This window comes from Eubalaena glacialis, chromosome 7 (assembly GCF_028564815.1).
Source record: "Eubalaena glacialis isolate mEubGla1 chromosome 7, mEubGla1.1.hap2.+ XY, whole genome shotgun sequence".
In the NCBI taxonomy this organism is placed as follows: domain Eukaryota; kingdom Metazoa; phylum Chordata; class Mammalia; order Artiodactyla; family Balaenidae; genus Eubalaena; species Eubalaena glacialis.
The window spans coordinates 28,917,514-28,944,842 of NC_083722.1; the positions used below are offsets into that span (position 1 = coordinate 28,917,514).

The window sequence follows — 27,329 nt, forward strand, 5'->3', positions numbered from 1 at the left end:
ATTTAAGGCAAAATTGATTTCCCTAGAGGACTACTTTGTGGCATCACTACCATTAGAGTGTGACCCTCTGTCCGCATGAGAAGAGAGAGGCTGCAAGAAGCAGGAGCATCTCCCAGTCAAAGAGCCTGCGGTCCAACACCCTGTCCCCATGATCACCCACCTAAATGAGCCCCAGAAATGGCCTCCCTGGCCCTACATTAAGAAATAATAAGGATGGGGCTTCCCCGGTGGTGCAGTGGTTGAGAATCTGCCGGCTAATGCAGGGGACACGGGTTCAAGCCCTGGTCTGGGAAGATCCCACATGCCGCGGAGCAACTGGGCCCGTGAGCCACAACTACTGAGCCTGCGCGTCTGGAGCCTGTGCTCCGCAACAAGAGAGGCCACGATAGCGAGAGGCCCGCGCACCGCGATGAAGAGTGGCCCCCGATTGCCGCAACTAGAGAAACCCCTAGCACAGAAACGAAGACCCAACATAGCAATCAATCAATCAATAAATAAATCTTTTTTAAAAAAAAGAAATAATAAGGATGATGTAATGAAATTAAATATGCCCTAATAAATAAAACTTTTAAACATTTTTCTTAATACCTCAGACTTCACACTATGTACCATGACAATAGGTTTTAAAATAGAATTAAAAAAAAAAAAAAAATCCAGGGAGGCTCATTCTAGTAATATTCCTTGAAGTAGTAACCTATCATCTAGTTTCCATTTGGCCACTGGAATTTCCTAGCAAATCTTGGCCTAAAGAAAAAGAGGGAGAGGGTACAAAATATAAAAATATAATATCAAGATAAAAGTGTGGTCACAATCAAACATTTACAGCAGTGAAGAAGCAAATAAGTGAATCATTGTGTCCATGAGTAATGCCGTGTCCAACTTCATACCTCTTGATGGATTTCCAGCACAGCAGAAGACTTCCTGACTGTGGTCACGGTGTGCAGCCTGGATATAGGAGAAGAAAGATGCAATTTAATATATATACAATACATTATATACGTACATACACACACAGATACATACACAAAGATATATATGTATAGCATGTCAAACTTGAGTACCATGAAGATTATATGCACAAAACTTGAATGAGAAAGAGATGGAAAATAATAATTCAATTTAGAATATTCAAAGTCAAGAAATTCCTTGGGCAGAGCTTTCCAAAAACAAGCCACTGGTTTAGAGCACATTTCCTGTGCCCTAGTGAGTTTCCTGTCCTCTAGGACAAAATTCTCTGCACACCAACCTACCACTCAGTTGGGCCCTGTGACTCACCCAACTAATGTGGTCAGAGGAGGCTTGATTACAAGCAATGCCAGAGTCTGGGGCTTTGTTCTTCTTTGTTCTTTACCTTTACTAAAATACTAGGAACGTGGAATGCCTCAGGCCTTCACTATGCACCACCAGCTCTTTTGAACATTTCTATTCCACCTAAGATTGGCCTTGCATCTGAAGTCTGGGTCACCTGTCACTGGTGATGGGTGGCCTCATTGGTCTCTAGGTAGGTGGGGTAAAAGGCCTATGACTCCACATGCTGCAATGTCAATGTCTTCCTTTCCCAGACTCTGGTTCACTGGCTTTCAACCATGGCTGTGTATGTGAATCATCTGGGAGAGATAACCAACCAAACAACTGATCCTCAGGCCTCATCCAGACCAATTAAATCCAAATTTCTGCAGATGGGGTCCAGAGAGCGGTATGTTTTCAAATTTCCCTGCATGTCTCTAATACACAGCCAGGGTGCAGAAACACTGTTTACAAAACATGGGAGACTACTTCTGGATAATATAGTGTAGTGAATAATAAAACTTCAAAAAGGGCTCTTGGCCACATTTTTTTTTCTTCAGTTCATCAGCTCCTACCAAAATCTCAGGGGACTCAATTCAAGGGGGGGAAAAATGAGTTAACTTTTAATGAACCGTTACAATTACTCAAAATTTATTTCAACAATCTCATATTCAACACATTAGCTTTTTTATTTGAATTCAAAATATTTCCCAAGAGAGTCTCCCATTATGAGTAATACATTTCAGAGCTCAGAAAATGAAAGACCAAGGATAAAATGACTCCAGTTTAATTCAATTGAATTGTTCTGGTAGTACATTAACCACTCTGGACTGGCTTCCTATGACTACACCTCACTCTATGGACCTCCGCATTACCTATTTTCTTAGCTTTTTGATAGCAACAAAGATAAACACGGTTCTTCTTGTTTGTCTGTCTTCTTTAGAAAGCTAAAAAGAAAACTCTAGTGGCCACTTCTCAGCCTTCTGGCTCTCCCCCAAAATAGATCCTTCTAGAATCTGCAACTCATCACACCTTTTCAACATTTCTTCCCTGAAGATGCTTCAACCTCTAGAATCCAAGGCCTCCACCCTGCTTCATCACTACCGCCTGCTTTTTCCACCAAAAGCTGAAACTCTGGAGTAAGGAAGCAGCCCCTGCTTTCCTTCGGCAAAGCAATTGCTCTACTTCATATAAATGGCTAATCGGAGTAGGTGAACCGAGTTGTCCCTTGCCTGGCTGATTTTTCCAAAGCTTTGTGGCCCTAAGTCATTTTCTTCCACATAATTATTTTTTCTCTTTTTATTGTGGAGTGTTGAATATTTATGTGCTACTCACACTTGTGAGCAAATATACAGAACACAGAGTCAGTCTGAAGCGAAATTATGAGGTGAGTGAAATTTGCCTTCAGTCATTCCTGTCAAATTCCCATCTCCTTCAGATGAAAAAGTGCCTCACTATTTTCTCCCGCAGCTGTTCCATTACAAGTGTTCTCCCTACCTGCATTCATAATAGAGTATTAATAGCTGATAAGGGCAAAGTGTTATTACAGCCAAAATAGATGCATTTTAGCATTTGAATTTAACTAGTCAATTCAACAGAGATGGTAATAACCACCCACAATGTGGAAAAAAGAACACTAACAGTTGTCACCTAGCCCTTTTCACCTGGGCATTTTGTGTAATTATTACAACTTGGAAGATGGGCTTTGCCCTCAGCTCATCCCAATCCTAGGCTCTGAGTGGTTCATTTTCCCAAAGATATAGAGCTACTGTAAACAGCAAAATCGAACTTAAACTCTGGTCTCCTACCTCCAAGTTGTGTGTTTCTTCCCCTGGACCACAGCAAAAGTGACAGCACTACCTTTCGTTTTGTGCCTGTTTTATCTTTTTTTTGGCTGCTGTACCGACATGCTGAGGAAACTCAAGGTCAAAAGATTTGTCACTTGCCCGAGCACGGTGGAAGAACAAGGTCAAAACCCACATCTTCTCTCACTTCGGAGTGGCATGGACTTATATATAATACCAAATGTAAAATAGATAGCTAGTGGGAAGCAGCCACATAGCACAGGGAGATCAGCTCCGTGCTTTGTGACTACCTAGAGGGGTGGGATAGGGAGGGGTGGGAGGCAGACGCAAGAGGGAGGAGATACGGGGATATAGGTATACGTATAGCTGATTCACTTTGTTCTACAGCAGAAACTAACACACCGTTGTAAAGCAATTATACTCCAATAAAGATGTTTAAAAAAAAAACAAACCCACATCTTCTCATAGTTAGTTCTACCTTTTCCTCTGTTCCCTACTTACTCAAGGAAAATAGCATTGAAAAATATCTAGACCTCCAGTGAGTAAGAATTAGGGGGCCGTTCAATACCCCTCACCTCAGACCAGGAATTTGGTGCCTGTTCCACATTCTACTAAGACTGTCCCTGAGTGGATACAGAACACGACCAATCACCCTTCGCTCTTGACCCACTCTGAGCCTCTCGGGTCTTTAGGAAAAATGGCGCTGGATCCCCAAACTCACTTGTTCGTTGTGTAGCAGAAGATGTAAAACAGGACATCAGAATCACAAAGTGTGGGGGAAGGGAGTATAAAAATATAGATCTTTTTATTCTGTTTAATTTTTTATTATCCTATGACAGAGATCTTTTCAGAAAATGGGATAATTAAAAACAACACAGTAGTCATAGCATAAAATGGTAATAAGTGCTAACGTTAAAAATGTAGCTCTTTTAGAATGTGTTTGAACTTGAATGAATATCAGTTTAAAGCAAGTAGATATAGTTATGGGTCAACGTGCTTGAGTTCTGAAACCCAGCAGACCTTCACCTTGCTTGAACCTCCATTTCCTCATCTGACAAAGAGAAGGAATAATATGGGTCTTGCTGTGAAAATAAAGAAACTGGCAGAGAGTAAAAACGCCATCTCCCCTTCTCCCTTTCCTTTGCCTGTCCAAATCCTATATCTTAGCTAATGGTAGAAATGTCCCAAACAAGAGAATCTTTTCTGTTGTGAAAACTTAATTTTGGATCAATGGCATGTGGCACAGTAACTCTTGGAGTGAAGTGGATTTGGTTCCACATAACGAAGAGTGATACAGAGTGGATGCTCAAATGGGCATGGCTCCGTATCTTGGCTGCTCTACAATAAAAAGCAGAATCACTTTTCCCACCCTCTACTCCTGTTGTCCAACTCCTATATATTGGATTACTTGATTTCAGGAATTCTGGTGAACAGAACGTAAAGTCCTCCTAGCACTAATCCTAAGTGATGAGCTCTAACCCTAACAAGGCAGCATTCCCAGTGGCTTGAACCCCACGGGATTTTGAAACAAAGAGGGTATCATTCATTTGCAGCTTCAGAAATTTTACCTGAAGTCTTCCAAAGATTTCTTCTTGGTGGCTTTCAAACCACCAGTTTGGCAACAGGCAAATTTGTAATCGATGACCTGGTAAATGATGGGGTTGTACACTGCTGCTGATTTTGCCAGGAGGGTTGGCACCACAGAGAGTTGTATGGGGATGGAGTCTGGCCTTCCAAAAGCTGACCACACGGAGACCACTGCGTAAGGAATCCAGGCGATCAGGAAGCCAGCACAAATCAACATCGCTACCTGGTAAGGGAAAGCGACAGAGAACAAAATCGAGGCACTTGGTGGAAGCGATGGGTGTGGGGGGAGGAGCAGGCAGCCTATTTACACCCAAGAAAGTCTGTCTATCATCTTTTCATTTATCTTGCCAGTAGGAATCATTTCATGTGGATCTCTGAGATGTTCAGCCAGAAGAAGTTATGACAATTCTTATCCCATTCACCACATCTTATCCATTCTCCACTCCAGAATTTGAATGTACCCAAAGACCTGAAGTTTAACCCTATAAAAGGTGTCAGATTGTGCCTACATGGAGCAGGAAAATCATGCTAAAAGGACATCTGTGAACCTGAAATTTCCAGACTTCTCAACCCACATTCACTTAAAAAATAGATGGAGAACAGGTACACCTTGATGAAATTTTAAATCACCCTCATTTGCCTCAGGAAACTTAGAAACTCTGCCTTTGTTTGAAATTCTAATAGGAAGCTTCTTCAGAGATTTCTATGAAATGTAATTTCCTTTGGCTCAAGTTTTTCTCAAGTTTTAGGCTCAGATGGTGGAAATTCACTAGCTACAAAGCAAAAGAGAGTCATCGAGCTTGAACCAAAGTGACACAGTTGTATAAAACGAGACTTTTCCAGAAAGTGCTTTTCTCTCTCACCAAATTATATTTACCTTTAGAAGCCTCTTAACTTTCAGACCAAAGAATAGTTAGAGATAGGGTTTAAAGCACCCTGACTAGTTTCTCACCATCTGCCATTCAGTCTCTTTAAGAATGTAGTCTGGGACTTCCCTGGTGGCACAGTGGTTAAGAATCCGCCTGCCAAGGCAGGGGACACGGGTTTGAGCCCTGGTCTGGGAAGATCCCACATGCCGCAGAGCAACTAAACCCGTGCGCCACAACTACTGAGCCCGCGTGCCACAACTACTGAGCCCGTCTGCCACAACTACTGAAGCCCGCGCGCCTAGAGCCCATGCTCTGCAACAAGAGAAGCCACTGCAATGAGAAGCCCACGCACTGCAACGAAGAGTAGCCCCCGCTCGCCGCAACTAGAGAGAGCCCGCACGCAGCAACGAAGATCCAATGCAGCCAAAAATAAATAAATAAATAAATTTATTTTTAAAAAAAGAATGTAGTCTGACCCTGTAGATTATCCCACTTGAATTCAACAAATCTTTTTTTTAGCAAGTGCTTTGCGTGAGACACTGTGTACGCGCTCTGGAGACACCCGCACACCTTCGTGCCTGGGTTGTATCCCTCTAGAGCACAAACAACTACGTGACAAAGCTGAATATGGTTTAAGTGCCAGCTCAGAGGAAGACAAAATTACATGCTATGGAGCAAAGTAAGAACAGTCTCATGAGGAATGTGGCATATAACCTACACGCTGGCAAATGGAAATAAAGGCAAGTGAGACCAGCACAAGCAAAGGTAAAGACAGGTATGTGTGAGGTTTGTATAGGAACTAGTAAGCAATTCACTTTGACGTATGAGAAAGCAACCAAGGGAGACGAGCCTGGAAAGAAAGATAACATCCACGTATTCAGGGTTCTGTATAACATATTACTGAGCTTGCCCTTAATTCCATATGCCTGAAAGCACGAGTAGGTTTTTGAGCAGGAGACATATGAGAGCCACATTTAGGAAGATCAACCTGTAAAATAAAATGCAGCTGGGAAAAATCGGAGGCAGAAAAGTCATTGTTTATTCATTCAACCAGCAAGCATGATTGAGCATCTCCTACGTGTTTGTGTTGAGGATAAAAGAATGAACAAAGCAGACACAATGCCGGCACACCTAGACTTTCCATTCTGAGCAGGTTTGTTTAGGCGACTGTATGAACAAGAAACAAGAGGGGTCTTAATTAGAGTACTGAGATTTGCAAAGGAAGTCCAAGCTTTCGGTTTGATTTTAAATGCGAGCTATTTTAAGCCCTGCTTGAGAGAGAGTGAACTAACTTCAAAGCATCCTTAATACCATTATCTACTAGATTATTCTTTCAGTAAGATAAATAATGAAACTGTATTCAAATTTGCCCTCTGTGTGATGAAGATCTGGTGTTGTTTGTTTGTATTTATTTTCCTCTTCCCAGTATACCTTCTGCCTTAGCATTGCCAGCAACCCTTCTGCCCTGTATACTCTTTTATGGAGTTGGCATCTCAGGAATGACAAGAGTCAAGTCTGACCAGAGGACTGCATGCCCCTGGCTACAATCCTAGGAGCAGGGATGGACACATGACTAGAACGAGCATTATCAGACTCACCTTGGGATTTTATAAGGCAGTTTTAGGGAAAGTCAGCCTTCCTTTTATCTTTGAGTTCCCTAAAGGCCTGGGAGGATGAGAGGCTGGAGCTATCTGAAGCCAGGAGCCACTTCCTTTCACAGCCCCCATCCCCTAATTTAAGAAGTAAAATGTAAAATAACAGCTCCCAGCAGCAAGGTCAGCAACGTCAAGCTGGTGTAGAGGATCAAGGATGAGGAATGAGACACCAAATATTTTATTAATAGTAGTTAAAGCAACAATATTTGCACATACCTTATTGTTTTTGAAATTCAATTGGAAGAGTTTTTCCCATAACAAAGTCATTTGTGTGCATGTGCATTTCAATATGCTTTTGTGGGAGCAGAGCTATTGTATGCAGGAAATGGTCCGTACCCCTCAGTCTACCTGATCTGTGGAACAGCCTGCCAGTAGGGTGTGCTTGCCCTGGGAACCCCATATGTGTGGGCTGTGTCAAGAAGGAAGCATGAGAAATCTACCTGAAAGTCTCAGATTCTAAAGTTCTACCCAAAAAGTTCAAGGATCATCTTTAAATATTAACTGTAGCAGAGAAAAACCTCAACAGTAACCATTTTGCAAATAGAGAATCTAAATCCCAAAGAGGTGAATCAAATGAGCCCAGATCTCCTGCATGTCCTGAAGTCCCGAGTTAGGGTCCTGAGCTAAAATTCTCACCTGTGCTCAGCAGTTATAGAGGAGGCCTGATGCACACATGCAGCTCTCCTGCTTACTTGCCTTTCCATCTTTCTGCAGAAGCTTACCCAGGAGAAACAGCATTTGGTTTGGTCTGTGTGACTTTTGTTTGTAAATGGAGTGGATGCCTCAAAGCTCACAGTGAGGGTCGGTTTTTTTCCTAAATCCTCAAATAAACAATAACGATATAAATAAAGCTTGCTCTAGCAGATGTCTGGGAACTTAACATAGCTCCATCCTTTCTCCTTTGGTGAGTCATAAATGATTTCACAGTATCTCAAAAGCTGTTTTCTGTGTTGCTGCCAAAGTCATTGACAAAAAATAGATTAGCACTTAGTCCGTAATATTTTATATGTTTTACATATTTTCTCTTTTTATGGGAGTGTATAATGGGGAACAGTAAGGACTTAAAGCATTTGCATTTTGTTATCCTTTTTAAAAGGACAGAAGAGAATTAAAATATACCAAGGTTTTTAAATACATAGCAAATGAATCTGAGGGGTTTTTCTGAGATTAGAATAAAGCTAAATACTTCAAATTGAATGACTAGAAATCAAGTTTAAAGCAGAAAGAGGGATAAAAGCTTAGGTCTCAAAGTACTGCATAATGTTACTTATGTTTTTGAAGTGAATACAAAGTTAATACGAGGCACAGTCATTTTCTACAAGCTTCTCAGGTTAAATAAACTCCACAAAATATTAAACTTTGAAATATTAAAGCTATTTTTAAGAGAGACTACAAAACTTTGCAAAACTTTCATGTGACATTCAGTTTTCCCAGAACTTTCTACTCAAGTTGGAACATGTTTAATCTTCCCATCACTCTGTCCTTCACTTTCCACATTTCTAAGTGTGTCCTCATTTCTATTTTCCAAAGTTTCTCTCCCAGACATCTTTAAACCAATTCTAATACAGGCACCTGTACTCATCAATTTCTTCTAAGTTGTTTATTTTTTTAATTGCTTCATTTTTATCACTGCCTTTTGGTTCACTGGAAAAGGAGTAAAACTTCAAATTCTTAAACTAGACAGTTTTTGTGGGAGGAAATTCACAGAATACGTGTTTAGCTTCTACAAAAGAATCACACATCTGCAACCCTGTTGATTTTTAAAATATCTTGCTGCAGAGGACCAAGAAATACTGGTACGTTTCAGCTACACGGTTCAAGCTGGCATCAAGTGTCATGTAAGCAATACTGCCCACAATGGATCAATTCCAGCGAATTAACCAATTAAAGCAAGAATAGAATACAGATGAAGAAGTTCTATAAGGCTCTGCCTCTGGGCCCAATACATCTGAACCATTACAGCAGAGAAGTTTTCCAAGAAGGGAAGTCCTATCTCGTCTGTGTGCAGAGGCAGCATGGAATAGTGGGGAAGTCTGACATGGAGATATTCAGGTTTGGATTCCAATCTTGGTTCAGTTCCACTGACCACTGTAAGGGAGACAGAATCTCCGACTCTCTAAGATCTGCCCCTTCAGTTCCTTCCACCAGACTCCTTTGCCCAGATATAAGTAAGACTTCAGCCAACATTTGAAGCTGCCTGCTACCTTGGATAATGAAATAGATGAGGAGAGGACTGGATGTGGAAGTGAAGGCTTAAAATCAGAGCCAAAGAGATGGAATAAATTCCCCACCAATGACGAGGCTGAATCACACTCCAGAACCAGCTAGACTACTGATAACAAAGATATTTCAGTGGCTGGCACGAGATAAGGTCACAAGGAGAGAGATCACCACATCTGTGCATTGAGAGACAGGGCAGGATAGAGTCCCGCCTGCCTACCGAGAGCGTACAGTTGGCAGGAACACAGGCAGGATCAGATTTGGTTTTTCTCTCTTGGCTCTAGCCAGCAAGTATATGGATTTGTTCCCAACTAGAGGGGAAAATGGTAATAAAAGATGGCAATGCGATGACAAATGCCAATTGTAAGACTACGACCCTCCACGTGTGGGCAGCCTGTCATTGAGTGATGCTACCAATGACAAGGAGGAAGGTGGGGAGTTGGACAACTGTGACCTACCTTCCTCAGCCCTCTGTTTCCTCATCTATATAGAAACAGGGGTAACAGTATTTCGCTTTCACACCACCTTTAAGAAATTAAGTAATGCAACAACTCCAAACACGTCTAGTTTGAGTTTCCTCCTTCCTTCTATTTTACCAGCAGAATGACAACAAAGGCCAACTGTCTCAGACCCGCCTTCCTACAATGATGAAAAAATTTCTGAGAGCTTCGGTGCCCTGGTTGTGATCTGACTAGGAAATATTAATTTTTATTTTTTTAAAAAAGGAGTAGGGACCTCCCTGGTGGCGCAGTGGTTAAGAACCTGCCTGCCAATGCAGGGGACACGGGTTTGAGCCCTGGTCGGGGAAGATCCACATGCCAAGGAGCAACTAAGCCCGTGCGCCACAACCACTGAGCCTGCACTCTAGAGCCCATGTGCCGCAACTACTGAGCCTGAGTGCCACAACTACTGAAGCCCACGCGCCTAGAGCCCATGCCCCACAACAAGAGAAGCCACCGCAATGAGAAGCCTGTGCACCGCAACGAAGACCCAACACAGCCAAAAAATAAATTAAAAAAAATTTTTTAAAAGGAGTGGAAGAAAGAAGAATTCTGCACTTCCCAGTTGCAATTTTCTCAAATCTTAAAATACCACTACTCCATAAACAAGCGAAAGCTGTGATTGGAAGGAGAGTCTGCAAATTAGGTCATGTCACTCTATGCATCTGTGTTTTGAGTTGTAAGCAACAGAAATGGACTTTAGCTGAGTGAGACAGAAAAGGAATGCACTGGTTAGGACAGAGCATCACTGGGAATGCTCAAGTGAGAATTGGGGCCAAGCAGACAGAAGTGATACCCAAAACTATGACCTGAACTGGTTCTGATACACAAACTCCTGCTGCTGTAGCCATGTCCTTGGGAGCAATCTCCCTGCCCTTCACCAGGTGTCACTAGTTTCTGAGACAGGCTACCATAGCTGGAGCCTAGGGTCATAGCTGCACTCTAGCCACAAGGGAATCTTGGAAAATCAATAACTTGTCTTTGTGTATCTTTTAAATCAAGAGGCCATCTTTGCACAGAAACATTGTTTCTCCCCTGCTGCTCCCCAGCAAGACACAAAATGTTGACAATTTCTCAACATGGAAATTTCAGACCCGGAAAGGGTTTCAGCCGCTGTCAGCCAAAACAAATAACAAATGTCAGCTTTGTGAGATTTCTCAGTGGGCAAGTGGCAAAACTGGCACTGACCCCTAGTTTGAAATTCTTTCCTTCAACAAATATATCTGTATATGTTTGAGGCATTGTATTAGGTTCTGGGGACACAAAGTGAACAGAAAGATATGGTTGTTACCCCTGTGGGCCTTATTAACTACTGGTAAAGACAGACATGGAACAAATAATCACAGAAGTAAGTAGGTAATTGTAAATTAACTAAAAATTGTGACAAGTTCTAGGAGGCAAATGTAAAAGCGGCAATGAAACATTTTAAAGGAGGACTTGAATTCAATTTGGAGAATGCTTCTCTGGAAAGTAACATTGAAGCTAAGAACAAGTAAGAAGAACCAGAGGAAAGCAATTAATAAATTGGTTCAAAAAAAAGGAATACAGTTCTGCTTTCCCACTAACTGCCCTCAGAGGCCACATGGGGGTTCTCTGAATCTGGACCCCCAAAGATAAATAACATTCAATGAGTGATGCTGGAGGGGAGTCTTTTGAAGGAAGCAGAGGTTTACGTTTATGAGTTTTAAAAAGACTTCACAATCAACGTGAAAGAACAAAGCAAAACAAAATGCCTCTGCAGGTATAAAAGGGACAGAGGCCCTCAAGCTGGGGGTCAAGGGACCAGTTAACACTGATCAAGGTGATTAGGTTAACATAGTATATTCAATTATGTGTCATCCCAGCAACCCTGATTAAGCATCTAGCAGGTGTTGGGCCCTGGGGAGCCAGAGCAAACAGCACTTGCCCTCATCCAGCTACTATCTTGCAAAAAAGAGCCACAAAGGTGTGTCATTCAGAAAAGTGGATATGCCAAGTGCTCTGGTGGCCCATAGCAGAGGGACTTCAACAAAGCAGGAGGGATTGGGAAAGTTTCCTGTAGAAATAAGAGAAATTAAGAGAAACCCAGGTGTCCACAGGATCTGGATACTAACTATAGGCCTGGGACATTGTAGGTGAGCTATGTGTGCTGAATGAATAAATATGAAGTACCAATATGCACAGCATAGTAATATACGGAAAAATTAATTGAAACTTCTGGTATTTCCTTCCTGTTACTCCGCCTTCCCCCTCATCATAGCAGCAGCAAGAGTGTCCACTGCATTGGTATGAAGGTTTTCACAAGCAGAAATGCCGAAGAAGTAAAACATTTGTTTCTCAGCTTCTGAGTTTCAAAATAGAAATTCAAAACTTACAAGAGAGGAAATAGTTGAAATAGAGGATTTCGAGTGTGACAAAAATGATTTTTGAGTATCTGCAGCCAGAGATGTGCAAGACTAGAGGCATTAAGTGTACAGTGTGGACAAGTTAAAGGGACGTACGTGGATACAAGAGCCCACGGTGCGTCAAGGGTCTACAGCCCAAAGGCAAGGGAGGACATCAGAGGAGCTGGTAACTGACCTTGAGAAGCTGTCCTGAAAATACTCCACTGAACCGAGCACAGGGGGCCAGGGAAGGGGTTGGGGGAGCAATCGACTCTCAATGCATTTGCACGAGCAGACAGCTAGTGCCTCACTTCCCAGGGTGCTAGCCAAGGTCTTGACATCCACCCAATGGGTTGCCAAAGAAGGATGGGGAAGTACCTGGAATTTCCAGTGAGCCTAAAGAGGCCTTACAGCTGAAACAAGAAAGATGCAAAGTGACCCATGACAATGGATGCCTGAGGCCAGAGGAAACCTTAACTATCTCAGCAATACCAGGGTCAATAAATGACAACAACCAAACCAGATGCCCCCACCCACTGGTCCCATGGAGTTATAAAGACCTCCCTGAACTTACACAGAGCCTAGGAAGAGGAGGAAAACCCAATTCAACTGAATTTACCCTGATTGTGTAATGTTGCTTGTTTTACAAGGTCAAGTGTGGGCATAAAAAATGAGATTATACTGAGTCATAGGAATACAAAGAGAAAGGGTTTTTTCTTTCCTTTTTTTTTTTGGTTTCTGTAGGGTTTTTTTGCTTTTGCACATCTCTGCAATTTCTGTAGTCTGTGAAATTTCAGCCTGCTATGAAAGTCTAGCAAAACCATTTTTTAATTAATTAGAAGGAAATTACAATGTGGAGAAAGGTTTATAGCTGGAACATCAATTTTTAAGTTGACGAGGTCAGACTGGCAAAATGCAGGCCCAGATAATAACCTACCTAGAAATAATTAGAGTACACAAAGAAATGAATTATTTGGTCCCGTAATCCAATGAGGTAGCCTTTAATAAGTTTTTAGACCAGGACATTCTGAAGATCAGAAGCATCAAATGAACAAGCAAAGTGCCAATCCTGAGAGGTAGTTGAATGGAGGACAAGGCTTCTAAGACTACAAAAAGGCCCCGTGAAGGTTTTTCTACTTATTTTTACTCAGTACAAAAAAAATCAAAATTAACTAGTAATTGAAAATAGTTTAAATTTAGAACAGAAGGTGCCACAATAGAAAGTTCTGTTTATTTTTCAACGTAGGTTGAATTTTGACTTAAATATTTTGCACAAATGTGAATAATTAGAAGCATTGTATGTTGAGGTTATTTTAATATAGGTTTTATATATACAAATGAAGTTAAGATGTAACATATAATACAGATATCATATATAATATAATGAGAATACATGTTAGAAGACATATATAAAGTAAAATCATACACATATATGCCTACACTTTTCCTTTAACATCGTTTTGGTTAATCTGGTCTGGGTGAGCCTGACTATTTGGTCTACACAGTGCAGGGCAAGGAGAATGATAACACATCAAGTCTGGGATTGACATATACACACTACTATATTTAAAATAGATAACCAACAAGGACTTACTGTATAGCACAGGGGAATCTGCTCAAAACTCTATAATCTAAATGGGAAAAGAATTTGAAAAAGAATTTGAAAAAGAATAGATACATTTATATGTATCACTGAATCACTTTGCTCTATACCTGAAACTAACACAACATTGTTAATCAACTATACCCCAATATAAAATAAAATTTTTTAATAAAAATTAAAAACAAACAAAAAAACTACGCATCAGATTAAATGGTATATGCTGAGCTTCCCCATGTATGTATAATGAGCTTTAGAAACTGTGACTAACGAGCTGCCCACCCTCAAGAATACACAAAGAACCAGATGCTAGGGTATTAGTAAAAGCTGGTTGTGAGTGGGCTGAGTTGAGGAATTCAACTAACAGGAGAGAGGATGATGAGTGATTGCCTCAGAGAAAAGGGAGAAGGGCCTCATGGGTAGGAGGACCCAGACTCACTGCTTAAGACCAGCCAAGCGTCTCAAGGCCAGTAACCTTGTGGGATGGGAAGAGGAGAGGACATCATATGACATCTCGGTAGCTTCATGGCATGCCACACTAAAGGACTGCAACTGAGGTCACATACCCATGTGACAGACATCACGTGGTTCCCTGGGCATACTTCCACGAACTACTGAACACAAACACTTTTAGCTTGGTTGCATTCACCTAGTCCCCAGAACAGTACTTGGTACCCAATAGGATTTGGATGAAATGGAATCCACATTTAACTTGGATTAATTTATTGGCATTAGCTTGTTTTTTACATCACAGACAGGAGCTAAAGGAAGAGCTAGAAATGAAGAACTTAATTCATGATCCTGAATTTATGGAAATATTTTTCCTACCTAACAGCCAATTGTAAGCTAGAAGTAGATCATGATTCCTGATGCTGCATATTTGTCCAGGTAGAACGGCTCTATTTTTAGGTGATCAGTATAGATTTAGAGTGATGAAAACTTCACTCAAACTTTCTTCTACTCAAATGTGGAGTTTAGGGAGTAAAGGTCAACTGGTACCATCCAGAACCTCTAGCTCTCACTGTGCAACAAAGAGGTCCTTGCACAACATCTAAAAATCTGAAATTTGGAGAGAAAACTATTACTAGGACAAAAGTCCTGACTTAGTAGGTAGCCACCTGTGGTCTGGAGGGAACTGTGTTACTCCTGGTCCCTAAGGCCAGTGGTCTCCAGGGTAGGCTGTGAGGACACTTGAAGGTGGATATCAGTCAACATGATGGATTGGGACACCAGAAGAATGATTAGAACTTCAATCTACATTTATTTTTGTCTTTCAAATATAAAATGGAAACTAGGGTGTGCTAATATTAAAAACACAGTTTGATGGTAAGACATGTCATTCCTATTGAGAGTACGTGCTGAAAAATATTTCCTCAATATAAGGGTGAAACGTGATGGAAGTGTAAAGACCACTGCCTTAGCCCTTACCAGAAATCCTAAAAGTTAGAAGAGACATGAGGAATTATGATTTCTTTAACATCATCCATGCAGCTGATGACAGGATAACATGTTTATCTCTTTGAATCCCCACCACAACCCAGAGAGATAGATGTTACTATTCCTGTTACACAAGTGAGGAAGTAGAGATTCAAAGAAGTTAAGTATCTATCTCTGGGTCACAAACCTGGCAAGTGTCGGTGATAGAATCCAAACTCTCATCCGTTTTCAAACTGTCTGCTCTTTTCCTTCCACCACAATATCTGAAGAGCTGCCAACTCTGAGACTAGCATTTGCCAAGGGACTCAATGCTGCAGAAATTGCTCTTGTGTGAAGATGGGTTTCCCATAGGAAAGCAGACATGGTAAGCTCTTACTCTGTTAATAAGGAATGTCCCTAATCATGCCCATCAAAGTCCATACAGGACAGTAAATACTGTGAGGCATTCTATGAATCATAAAAGTTATTATTCTTATTAGTGAAATAATTTTAAGAAGCAGCAATATCCTATTCAATAGAAAGAAAAAGCCCCCAGTAGATCCATTGTATACATTTGGTAGATATTAGACGTGTGTGTGTGTGTGTGTGTGTGTGTGTAAATGAGAGTGAGATAGAGACAGAGGGAAGAGATACTACAAAGGTTTAAATAAATAATAACAAAGTTCGTAAGGACATAAACAGTGGACATTCGAAGTTCTCCCAGTCTCCAACATTCTCTATCCTCTTTGCCCTAGGAAGTTTTAATTGATTAGAAAACATGTTGGTAAATTATGACTGCAGTTACCTTGGTCAGTTTCATTTCCAGCACATGGCTGCTATGGATCCGACTGTCAAAATGAGCTACTTCTTTGGAGGAGGACTTAACCTTAGCAATGATCTTCACATAGGAGAACACGATCACAGCCGTTGGGAGCAAGAGGCAGAAGAAGAGGATGTTCAGGATGAAAATCTGGCCCCCTACTGAGGCCTGGGCCAGCCACCAGTCCAGAGTGCACGAGGTTCCGAAGGGCTCAGGTGCGTAGTCCCCCAGACCTACCAAGGGCATGGTGGTCCAGAAGGAAGCATAGGCCCAGATGACGGCCAGGCAGATGTAGGCGTGCTTTCTTTTCAGCCAAACCCCTGGAGGTGGAAGAAGAGCATTACCAGGATGTAATCTACCCTCCACCCAGATACCTCCCTTCGATAGGTCAAATTCCACATCCAAAGAGTTAATCCATTGGATTCTGGGAGAAGTGGTCAGTAACCAAAGCCGGAGGGAGAGTAGGGTGGAGGGAAGAGAGTTCCAGAGCTTGGGCCCTTTTTCCAAGAGAATAAAACTGGAAGTGATTTCACAGGGAAGGTTTTCTCTAGGCATCTGGGAGCCTTGGGAAGGGGAAGTGACAAAAGCTGGGGAGAGGTGGCAGTAAAAAAGATGAGAGGATGCTGAAGACAGTGGAAGATCTTGGGAGAACATCCGGAATGACCTTTGAGATCCTATCCAGGACAAGAGGCCAACTGGTAGAATATAAAGATGGAGCCCAAAAAAGCACGTGTTAAGGGTTTATCTAAGGTAGAGTCCTTTGCGGGAGAAATGATAAGACACTGCCTGTATCTTTAAAATACGCTTCTTCCTAAAAGCTCGTGTGCCTCTCACCTAAGCACTCGTGGAGTGGGTGTTGGTGCCATGGTCATGACTGTGTGGGGTGACGTTATGGGGTGACCCCACTGGGTGAGAGCAGATTTTGAATCTTCCAATGTTATTAATACGACAGTCACATTCACACAGCCATAGATGGAGAAGTGGGGAATCTAGGTAGATCATATCATGTTCTGCAAAAGAAATTCTGTGAAAATATTTCCAGTAAAACAACAACAAAAAAATGAGTTCTGTGTTTCAGCACTAGTTTCCATTCGCCGAAAGAGAATTCCAAGAGGCAGAAACAGTGCAGTCATTTAAGGAAAGCTGTAAAGCGCTAGTGATCATTTGCAAAAGTTCAATACAACCACCTAAGACAGGTCAGCCTGATCTAGGGCTTCAGCCTGCAGGGGAAATTACCTCCATACCGGTTATTGCCTGAAACCCAAAGGTCCAGAGAAGTAACCCCTAACTGCCTGCTTTTTGGTAGCAGAGAAGAAATATCAAAACATGCTTAATAAAAGCCGAACGATTTCTTCAGCACAGACTCAAGGCCTGCCTCTGTTTAGTGTCACGTGAGGTCTGGGAAATCAGAAGGGCCTAATCCTTCTCATTTCTAGTATTTGACCCTCTTCATGTAACCTTTCCAGACGTCAGTGTTCTTATCAGTAAAATGGAGAAAATAAAGATATACTGCTTACAGATTTTGATACGGGAGAGATGAACAATGCCAGGCCTCCTTTGCAAACTATGAAGAACTACACTAACACGAATATTTACTCCTGTGTTTGTCTTATTTGGCGCTAACAAGAAATAGAACAGATTGTTTCCTTTGTCTCTATTTTTTCAAATATACGGTACCATAAAATGCAAATTTCACGGACCCACCAGATAGGGGTAACAATTGCGTAGCCACAATATCTGTCAGCTCTCAGTTATCCATTATAATGGAGAAAACACTGGCACAAATAATTATATATATTTATAGTAATGTGCATAGGCATACGTAGAAGCATTTATGGTTAGGGTTACTTAGTGAGGTGTTTTATACTTACATTCGGTTATGGTGAAAGGCTGTCAAGTACAGGAGGGAGTAGATTAGTAGATTGGTTCTGTGATGCTCCAGCAGTCAGAACTAGGACCAATGGGTGGAGGTTACTGGGAGGCAGTTTTGTCTTAATATAAGGAATAACATTGTAACAACGAGAGCAGACCAATCAGAGAATGGGCTGCCTTGTGCGGTAGTAAGCTCCCCGTCACTGGTCACTGGAACTATTCAAGAAGAGGCCAAGTGGCTGTCTGTCAGGGATGCCTTAAAACAGTTTATCACATTACATGGGAGAAAGGTCTACATGTCCCCAAGCGACCTTCTAATTCCAGCATTCCAAGACACTGTGTGGAGTGTTTAATTGTGCGACAAATCAAATGATGAAACTAGACTATCGAGAATCAACCTTAGAAGAAGCTGGAAAAAATATATAGTTCCCATAGGAATTATGCCCTGCAATGATTCTGGGGATGGACAGCGTCATCTCTTTAATTGACCCAAAGCCTAAAGTCAAGAGAATATTTAAAAAGCAGAGACATCGAGGTTTAGTATTCCTCAAATATTCCCAGGAAATTGAACTTTTTGCTTTTTTGTCTGTAAAATCTATATTGAAAATCTATTTTGATATGACCAAAAATAAGTTTATAGAAAAATATTGACTCTGAAATCATCCAGAAGAGTTATAATTGTATTTTTTGTATTTTATTGGAATTTTTGATTCAAGCTATTTCTATTGCAAGTTTTAAGCTGTTTAGAAAAAGAGATGCAAATTGTTTTTAAAGGTGAGCCTGGATGGTGCAGACATTGGGCCATGACCCTACCCCTGCCCTGACCCCCTGCATGTTTTTTTTTTTAATTTAGTACCGTAAACTTTTAAAATATAAAGAGAAATTCCACCCCATTGAGAGTGTCCCATCAACTTGATCCTTCCCATTTCAGGCTCCAGGCCATAGTCTGTCCCCATGGTCACAACAATCAAGCTGATTGAGATTAACAAACAAAGCAGCCGGTGGGAACCAATGTTATTCCCTGGTTGCACCTGGTTCTCAGTATTAAATTTAAAGGGCCCAAATCCTTCTCTTTTGGGTTCAATAGATTTCCAGAGCCCCAAGAAGCCAAAGTACGAAAAGTTTATTTTTCACATGTAGAATCGTCCTATCATTAAAGAAAAATCTTTAGCCTCTGAAAATTTGTTTATTGCTGGCTCACCCCTGACCAGTTCTCTTAGCTGCTCATCTTTCTACCTACCAAGACCACAAAAAGAATGTTGGGCGGTATTTCTGTATGTGTGTCCTTTCCTGCAGGCGCGGCTCTCTAACCTGGAGGAGAATTCCTCTTCTCTGCCGTCATAGGGATCCTGAGTGCTAAAGGAGAACCGGAAACATCTTTCCATATAATTATATTTACTACTTGGGGAACCAGCTAAACATCTTGGACCCAACATCCTTTCAATGTATAAAATGCATTCTTTTGCTTGTATGGCATAACACGGTAAAAGCTTACACACTTTATACAGAAAAATGATACTTTTAAAAGCATCATAGCCAAACACCAGACATTCCTATAAAAGTAGTATTTAAAGAAACCTACATTGACACAGGTTCAAATCTTTAAACATAGGTTAGAACAAGATAAGCTATAAGTAGAAATACTCCTGGTCTCTGAGGTTATTCATAATCCTTATTACCTCTGGGTAAAACATGTACCGCTTTGACAATCCACCTAGATTTGACTGTCAGGGAATAGAAACCTTCCTACTTACCATACGATAAATAGCAGATTTTCAAGTATCGGTCCAGGCTGACAGCAGTCATAGTGATAAGACTTCCACAGCCAAAGAAAAATCCAGCCCATCCATACCAGCGGCAGCCAATCCAGCCAAACACCCAGCGGTGACAGAAGCAAGAGATGATGGTGAACGGTTTGCCTACAACTAGAGTGCCAAGCAACTTGTCAAGGGAAGTTCCCTTCAGTTAAAATTTACCTCGCCTACCTCAACTTGCTGTTGAGTTTTATCCCATGCAGACAACAGAGAGCTATTTTCGGAAATGTTAGGTCCAGTTTGTTTACAGCCAGACCCAGATTTCTGGGATTTAAACTATTTATTCCTTCAGGCTTCATCAGTTCGTTTTGTTTGTTTGTTTTTTACTTTCTAGAAAGTAATCTTCTACTTTAATTCATGCCCTGCACCCGCCTTATCCAGCTGTGCATTCAATCTTCCCCCTCTTTGAAGGAGATGGCTGAGGAAGCTTTCCAAAATCTGTATCTGATCCATCTATCACAAGAGGGTTCCCCAACCTTAATGCATTAGAAGAACCAAGTAACTGACATTGGCAGCCTGCAGGTGCCAGCCTGCCCCACCCCTCCCAGGTGTGCCCCGTACCTGGTACACTGTTAGCTCAGTCAAGTAACACATATTTATTGGGTGCTTTTCTAAGTTAGACACACATCGCCTCTAGTGGTCTACACAGCTGGTCTCATACTCCAACTGGCTAGACTGGGCACCCTCATATCAGAACTTCCCAGTCCTATTGGGTCTACACCCCATTGTCAGTGAGGAAACCCAGTGTAAAAGAATTACTTTTTTGTTTAACAAATGAACCATTCAGTGCCCATTATGCAACAAGGTGCCAGAGGACAAAGTGGAGATTAAGATGAACAGATTCATTTTTAATAGATAGAGGGGGCAAAAGAAACAAATAATTTGTAATATAAGATACAATATGATGGAATGATGGGTCATGATGAGTTCTGGGAAGAAAAATGAAGCAGAGGAAGGAAATAGACAGAAATGGTTGTTTTATATCAGGAGATCAGGGAAGACCTCTCTGCGCACGTGATGTTTAGGTAGATGCTAAATCAGTGGTTGAGAACTCGAGCAAACATCTAGAGGGAAAATATTCTAGGCAGGGGAGAGAGCAAACTCAGAGCTTGAATTGAGTGTCTGCTGGGTGGGTGCTAAAGACAGCAAAAAAGACAATTGAACGTGACTCCGATGGAGCGAAATTTGTGTCTGTTGTGCCTGGGATCCATCAGCAAAGGGTATTTTAGGCTTCTTTCTGGAGTGGAGCTTTTGATGAACCTATGGGATGTCATCTAGAACCTTCGGGATGCCAAAGGGTTTTGATGAACCTCTTGGAAAGGTCTCTCCCTCCTCCACTAGGTAGAATGGTTCTAAACCCAGCTGCACATTAAAATCACTGGAGGAGTTTTGTTTTGTTTTGCTTTGTTTAATTTTAAATATCAGTGTCCAGAGCTCCAACCCCCAGATAATCTGATTTAATTTATCTGGATTTAATTTATCTGACTTCATTTATCTGGCTGGGCCATCACAATATATTGTTTTTAGCTCCCCAGGTGATTCTAATACATATACATGATTGAGAGCCATTGATACTTAAACAATAAATATTAGTTGTATAGATGAAATACATCTGGTCTCTAGGATGTGTTTCTTCAAGGTGCTTATAATGGAATATAGTGAAGCAAGAAAAAAAATTAAAAAGACATAAAAATTTTTAAGGTTTATTGGAAGGAAAAAAATGTATTTAAGAGATAACCAGAGGTTGCAAAAAATGATCTGAGTTGATCAGAGAAAACTAACCCATGGCAGAAAATGCTTTCTGGTGAATTACTCTAAAGATATATACAGAGTAATGAGGTGGTTTATGCAATTCTAGAGCAGACTTGCTTGGTTGAAAGCATTTTCAATGTATCTGACCAATTAAGGACATTTTTATTCAAGCCTAGTCTAATTCAGCCTTAAGCATCAGTCGGCTAGAAGCGAAGGACGTGACTGAAATGGCAGGTTTCATTCAAGCATTTTACGTTCAGTACCAGTGAGAGAACCACTAGGGGGCAGCATGGTGAGCTGACCGGAGAGCCATCATTCATGTTGCGACATCGCCATCGTGTGGCCAAAACGAAAATGGCAGTCACTTTGCAGCCTCGCAAATTCTCTGAGGCGTATCTCGACTATTTTCACAGAAAGGGGCCGGATATGTCACTTTCCTCTTAATGTGCATGTGTATTTCCCAAAAGAGGTCATGATATTTCAGTCTGTCCATACTGAGTAAAGTCTTCCCAAATAACCAAGATCATCCAAACTCAGTGAGAGGGCAGCACATCCATCGCTGTGTAATAAACAGTGACTCAGTAAGTAGACACATCACCAAGCCTTGTTTTTAGAGATTGGCAGTGGCAGAAAAATCCACTCATGAAAAGAGAAACAAATACCGGGAAACATTTTAGAAGGGATGCTTTGGATGAGACCCTGCTAAAAGATTTCCAGTGGAAAGACGAGTTGATGTGTGCTATTCAAACTCAATTTCCCTAATTCTAGTAACTTAAAACCATACACTATGTAGCAGAAAGTGGGGATCCAGAGGCATATTTGAGTGTATCTAGGCAACCCTGGAATTTTATAGATGAATGTAAAGGGAAGTGACTGACCCAAAATTGTTCATATTTGTAAAAATGAATTACAGTTAAAGAGAAATTTTATTCCAATTCCTCCTTGCTGGGTTACCAGAGAGGCCAAAGAAGCAAGAAATAAACCAGTGGTTCAAAATTTTGGCTGCACAATAAATTTACCTGGAAATTCTAATTTTAAATAACCTGATGCCCAGGTAATATTCTCAACTAATTAAAAGCAAAATTTCTGGGTATGAAACCCAGCCGTGAGTTGTTTTTGTTTTTGTTTTGTTTTTGTTTTTAAGTTCCCCAAGTGACTTTTTGTGCAGCCAAGGTCAAGAACCACTGAACTAGAAGCTTCCTATACTTGCAGTCAGTCCCTAAGCCACACTTAAATATGTCATTACAAGGGCAACCCTTCCCCCTTCCTTGGCTCACCTTTCTGACCCATCATTTACCCTTAAGACCTTACCCCCTTGATGTTTATTTACTTTAACAGATTTCCCTAAGGGAGTGAGGGATGTAACAGAGCTCAAAACAGTGATCTAAATCCTGTCTGTAAGTTTCTGCTTTCTGAATCATTTAGCCCACTATACTGTGAGGTAACCAAAGTCTCATGTATCATTTCAAATTGTATCCTCAGCATCTAACATGCCCGGCACATGGAATGGACTCCATCTACGTTAAATGGATGATCTCTTTAGCCAAACAACACTCTGCTGACTTACCACAAACACTGTAAAGATGATTTGTGAAAGGAGGAGCAAAAGAAGCTGGGGGTAGGGTGATCTGTGAGCCAGTGAGGGCTTTATAACGGGGCATTCAAACCCCCAAAAAAGAAATGGCATGGCTGCGTTACCTGAAATCCCCAGATCACAGATTGCTAAATTGATAGTCATTATTTCCGCAGGTTTCAGCTTCTTTTTTCGTCTAGAAGACATATAAAGGACATACCCATTTCCAAATGTGGACAGAATCCCTACGAGGAAAAATATAAATTTCCATCGTTAAAACTAGGATTTAGAGCTCACTCAGATATGAAACACTTCTCAATTTCAAAAAATGGACACCATAGATTTAGAGGGTAGCGAGAGGATTCTAAATAAAAATCTAAGTTAAGAAGATGAAATAAAAAGCATGAGTTGTGAGTGACAGGCGAGGGATGGTTTACCTCCAAAGGGATAGGAGTCAGGGATTGTCAAACGGCACTTACCCAGAAAAAGAACCACTAATTTCCCAGTGAAGCTCAGTAGGGTGTGGGAATCCCCATGGTCAGTTCTTGGACTAATCCCCAGGATGGAGCATCTCCTCAGCCATTTTTAGAGTATTGGCTTTATAGAACTCCTCCCCTCTGATGAGAAGGGTTAACCCCTTGGCTATCGCTAAATTCTGAAGACGAAGTGACCCAAACCAAATGAGGTGCTTTCACTCTTCTTGTGGACTCCTGAGGGGGGACCAGCATTCAGGAGAAGCAGAGGCCAGATTAGGCTGGCATGACCCCCTGCAAGGACAAGGTCATCTCCTGGAGACACATCCAGGACTTTTTTGCATCCTGAGGACATGGACGCTGGACATCTGCCACTGCTACTGGACTCGGTATGAAGGGGAAGTGGGTGACAATTGATAACACGGACTCTCCCACTCCCACCAAAGGGAGAGAAAGTGGCCGTCAACCCACCAACCTACCAACAATGATATAAATGTGTTCCCACTTTTTTATATCCTCTTATTAATGACTGGCTTTGACATTACAATGATACTGTTCAAAAGTTCTTACAAACCCAGTTTAAATCCAAAAAGACCCAATCCCTACTGACTTTAGTTAAGAAAAGAATACACCTACTTCCATAGCTTAACATGTAGAGTAGATTTCTTCAGGAATTCTTGCTTCATAGTGTAGCTGTGTATAAATGAGAATCTGGTACAGCTGCCTTTAGTAGTAAGGAATAAGGAGAGTATTAACAGGAGAAACCCAGATTTTTCTATCTTAACTTCTACTTCTCCACCACAATTCATTTGGGGGGGCAAGGGGGGAAAATGTGTGTTTCAGCTGATGGTATGAAACCACCAGGCACTAACTGCATTGTGCTCTTAGGAAATTCTGAATCCCAGGAGTCAGTGCTGCCTCGTGGTCTATTAAAACCTCTTTAGCTTTCTTAAGACAGAGGAGGAAAAAAATAGAAGAGGTGGTGGAGATTCTAAAGCAACTAAAATGAAACCCATGTCGCATTAAAGGAAACCAGCTAACAAGGCACACTGGGAAACTAAAATGTGAAAACATGGCTAGAAAAATTATAAACACATGCCTTCTACTTCGTATCCAAAAAGATGAAAAAAACAGTAATTATGCATATGCATTTGATACACAAAGCTCATTTAAACATCCTTTGTCTTTTTACTTCTCTTTTGAGAATATTGATTTTCTTATTTTTCCTTTCTTAAATTATCTTTACTAATGATTCATAAGGCTTCACCCAGTGCCCAAAGCTTATCAAAAAATAGTCAACTCTCTGCGAGCTGCATGTTGATTATTCCCACAGGCAATCTCCCGTAGGGGAGTATCAGGAGAATGCAAACTTATTTTTAATGAGAGTTAAAGGAAAAGAAGATTAAGAAGGTAAAAGCTAAAGTGAGGGGGACATTTTTTGATGACCAAAATCCTGACTGTTTCTATGAATATAAAAAATTTAAATCTCGTATATAGACCGTTAATGAACTACGTATTTCTAGTAAAAGAGTAGAGGACGGAAATGGGTCTCTAGTTTATTTCTCCTCTATTTCAAACTCACATTATCTTTTCACCTTCCAGTTTTCCCTAAGACTTCTAGTATTTAACAAAGCTCACCAAGAATGTCATTCCACTCTGGTTCCTTAAAAGGAATCTGGGCACATCCCCAGGAGGGAGGGAACCAGACACAGCACCAAGCCCAAGACTGGGTCAAGGATGAGTCCAGCCCCCACCAGCTGACTCTGGCCTCCTCCTGAACGAACGACTGCTCTGGAACATACGTTTGGCTCCACCCCCGACTCCCTGAGTGATCTGAGGCTCCCTTTGTTCCGGGACTCTTTTCGGACCCCTGTATCTGGTGCCTCTTCAGCACTCCCATTTGAATATGATTGTAGATTTTCCTTCCACCCCTTAATCGTCCTCCCTATTTTGTGTCATCTGGAGAAATCTGTCAGGTTACAGATGCTACTTTGTAATTCATTCCTTGCAATTGATTGCGACAAATTCAATTTATAAGATGTCTATTTTTCTGTCTTTTCTGATCATTGAAAGTACTTATGTTTAATAAAAATGCAATGTGGATTTTACTACCAGGTAGTCCCTGTGTGGGGAGAGAGTAGTTTGCCCATTTTGTTCACTTCTGTATTCCCAGCAACTTAAACAGTGGCAAAGAATAGGCACTCAATATATATTTGTGTTTGAAAGGGCATGGAGGTCCACTGATAAGAAACAGAATTTAAATCAGTACCATAATAACTAATAACAAAGCCAAGGACCCAGGGAATCCCTTTGCAGTGGAATTTCTGATTCAATTTCATCAATTCCTTTTGCCTCAAGCACTGACCATAGAGGGGTCTCCAGACTTTTCTAATGAGTTTGGCTAATTTCAGGAGGTTAAATGAAAGTCTTAGCCAGTAATAAGTAGATGAGAAAGAGAGAGAGAGAAGGAGGGGGAGAGAAAGAGAGAAGGAGAGAGAGAAAGCTTGACCCAACAACTGAAAAGATTAAAGGCAGACACACCTAAAGACATAACCCACCTGCACACTGGTTACCCAAATTTAAAACAACGATTTTAAATGTAAGAAAAGTATTGTGGTTGAATCCAATTACCCAGAGTAGTGCTGTCCAATAGAAATGTAATGGAAACCAGAAATGTGAGCCACATATGTATTTAAATTTTTTCTGGTCGTCATATTAAACAAAGTAAAAAATTACTAAATTAATTTTGAGAATATATTTATTTAACCTAATAGGCCCAAATGTTATAGGTTAGACAAGTAGTCGATAGTTTAAAATTATTAATGAGCTATTTTACATTATTTTTTCTGGTCCTATGTTTTCAGTATCTGGTGTCTATTTATACTACAGCACATCTCAATTTGGAAAAGTCACAGTTCAAGGACTCAGGAGCCACACGTGGCCACCACATTGGATACCAGAGTCTGGAAGCAGATGTACCATGTTGTGAATCAGGCACGAAAACTTTTGACCCTGAACTGACTTCCATTTATTATTCATACATTTTTTTCAACTCTCATCAAAATCACTTAGTGATGCTATCATGGTGGGACTTGACTTTAGGTGAAGTAAATGCAGTGTATCCATCCTGACTACAGCACTGGGACAGAGTTCTCTCCATTGTGAAAAGCAGACGCTAAACTAGATGAGTTCTAAGGTCCATTCTGAGACTATACTCTTATCCTTATATCAAAAGTATTTTTCAAAAAGTAAAAGCATTCTATTTAAATAAGAGCTCATTATCATTAATTTTGTCATTCGGTAGACAAGCCTACTATCAAAGCAACCAAAATGAAATATAGTCTCAAGATAAATTATTTTGCTGTAAAACTTCTTTGGATTATCGAGGGAATATTTATCCCTAATAATAAAGATAATAGAGTCGTTTCTATGAAACATGTATGGACTCTGTGGTGCCACCCCTTCTTCCTGCTTCCTCCCACTCTCCATATCAAAATATCCACTAAAGTGTTGGAATCTTTGTGCAAAATTAACATAGCAGCCCATGAATTTTCTAGATGCAGCCTTTGCACTGAAAAGGCAAGGAAACTTACCAATGATTGTTAAGTAAAAGCCAGCCACTAAATCCGCTTCCCATGAAAGTTTGGAAGCAAAGGGATCCCCCTCCCGAAGGTAGTACGGCAGGCGCTCATCCAGGGCCGGAGCCGTGTGGTTCAAAGCCAT

General features: G+C 41.0%; 1 protein-coding gene across 1 annotated transcript; it reads right to left on the minus strand.

Moving 5' to 3' along the window:
* Positions 1–881: 881 nt before the first annotated feature.
* OPN5 (opsin 5) lies at positions 882–27,329 on the minus strand. The gene is made up of 6 exons (XM_061194997.1): positions 27,200–27,329; positions 23,259–23,378; positions 19,749–19,919; positions 16,108–16,442; positions 4,661–4,902; positions 882–945 (listed from the first exon to the last, which is right to left on the minus strand). Exons 1-6 carry the CDS (start codon positions 27,327–27,329, stop codon positions 882–884), a joined length of 1,062 nt encoding a protein of 353 aa, XP_061050980.1.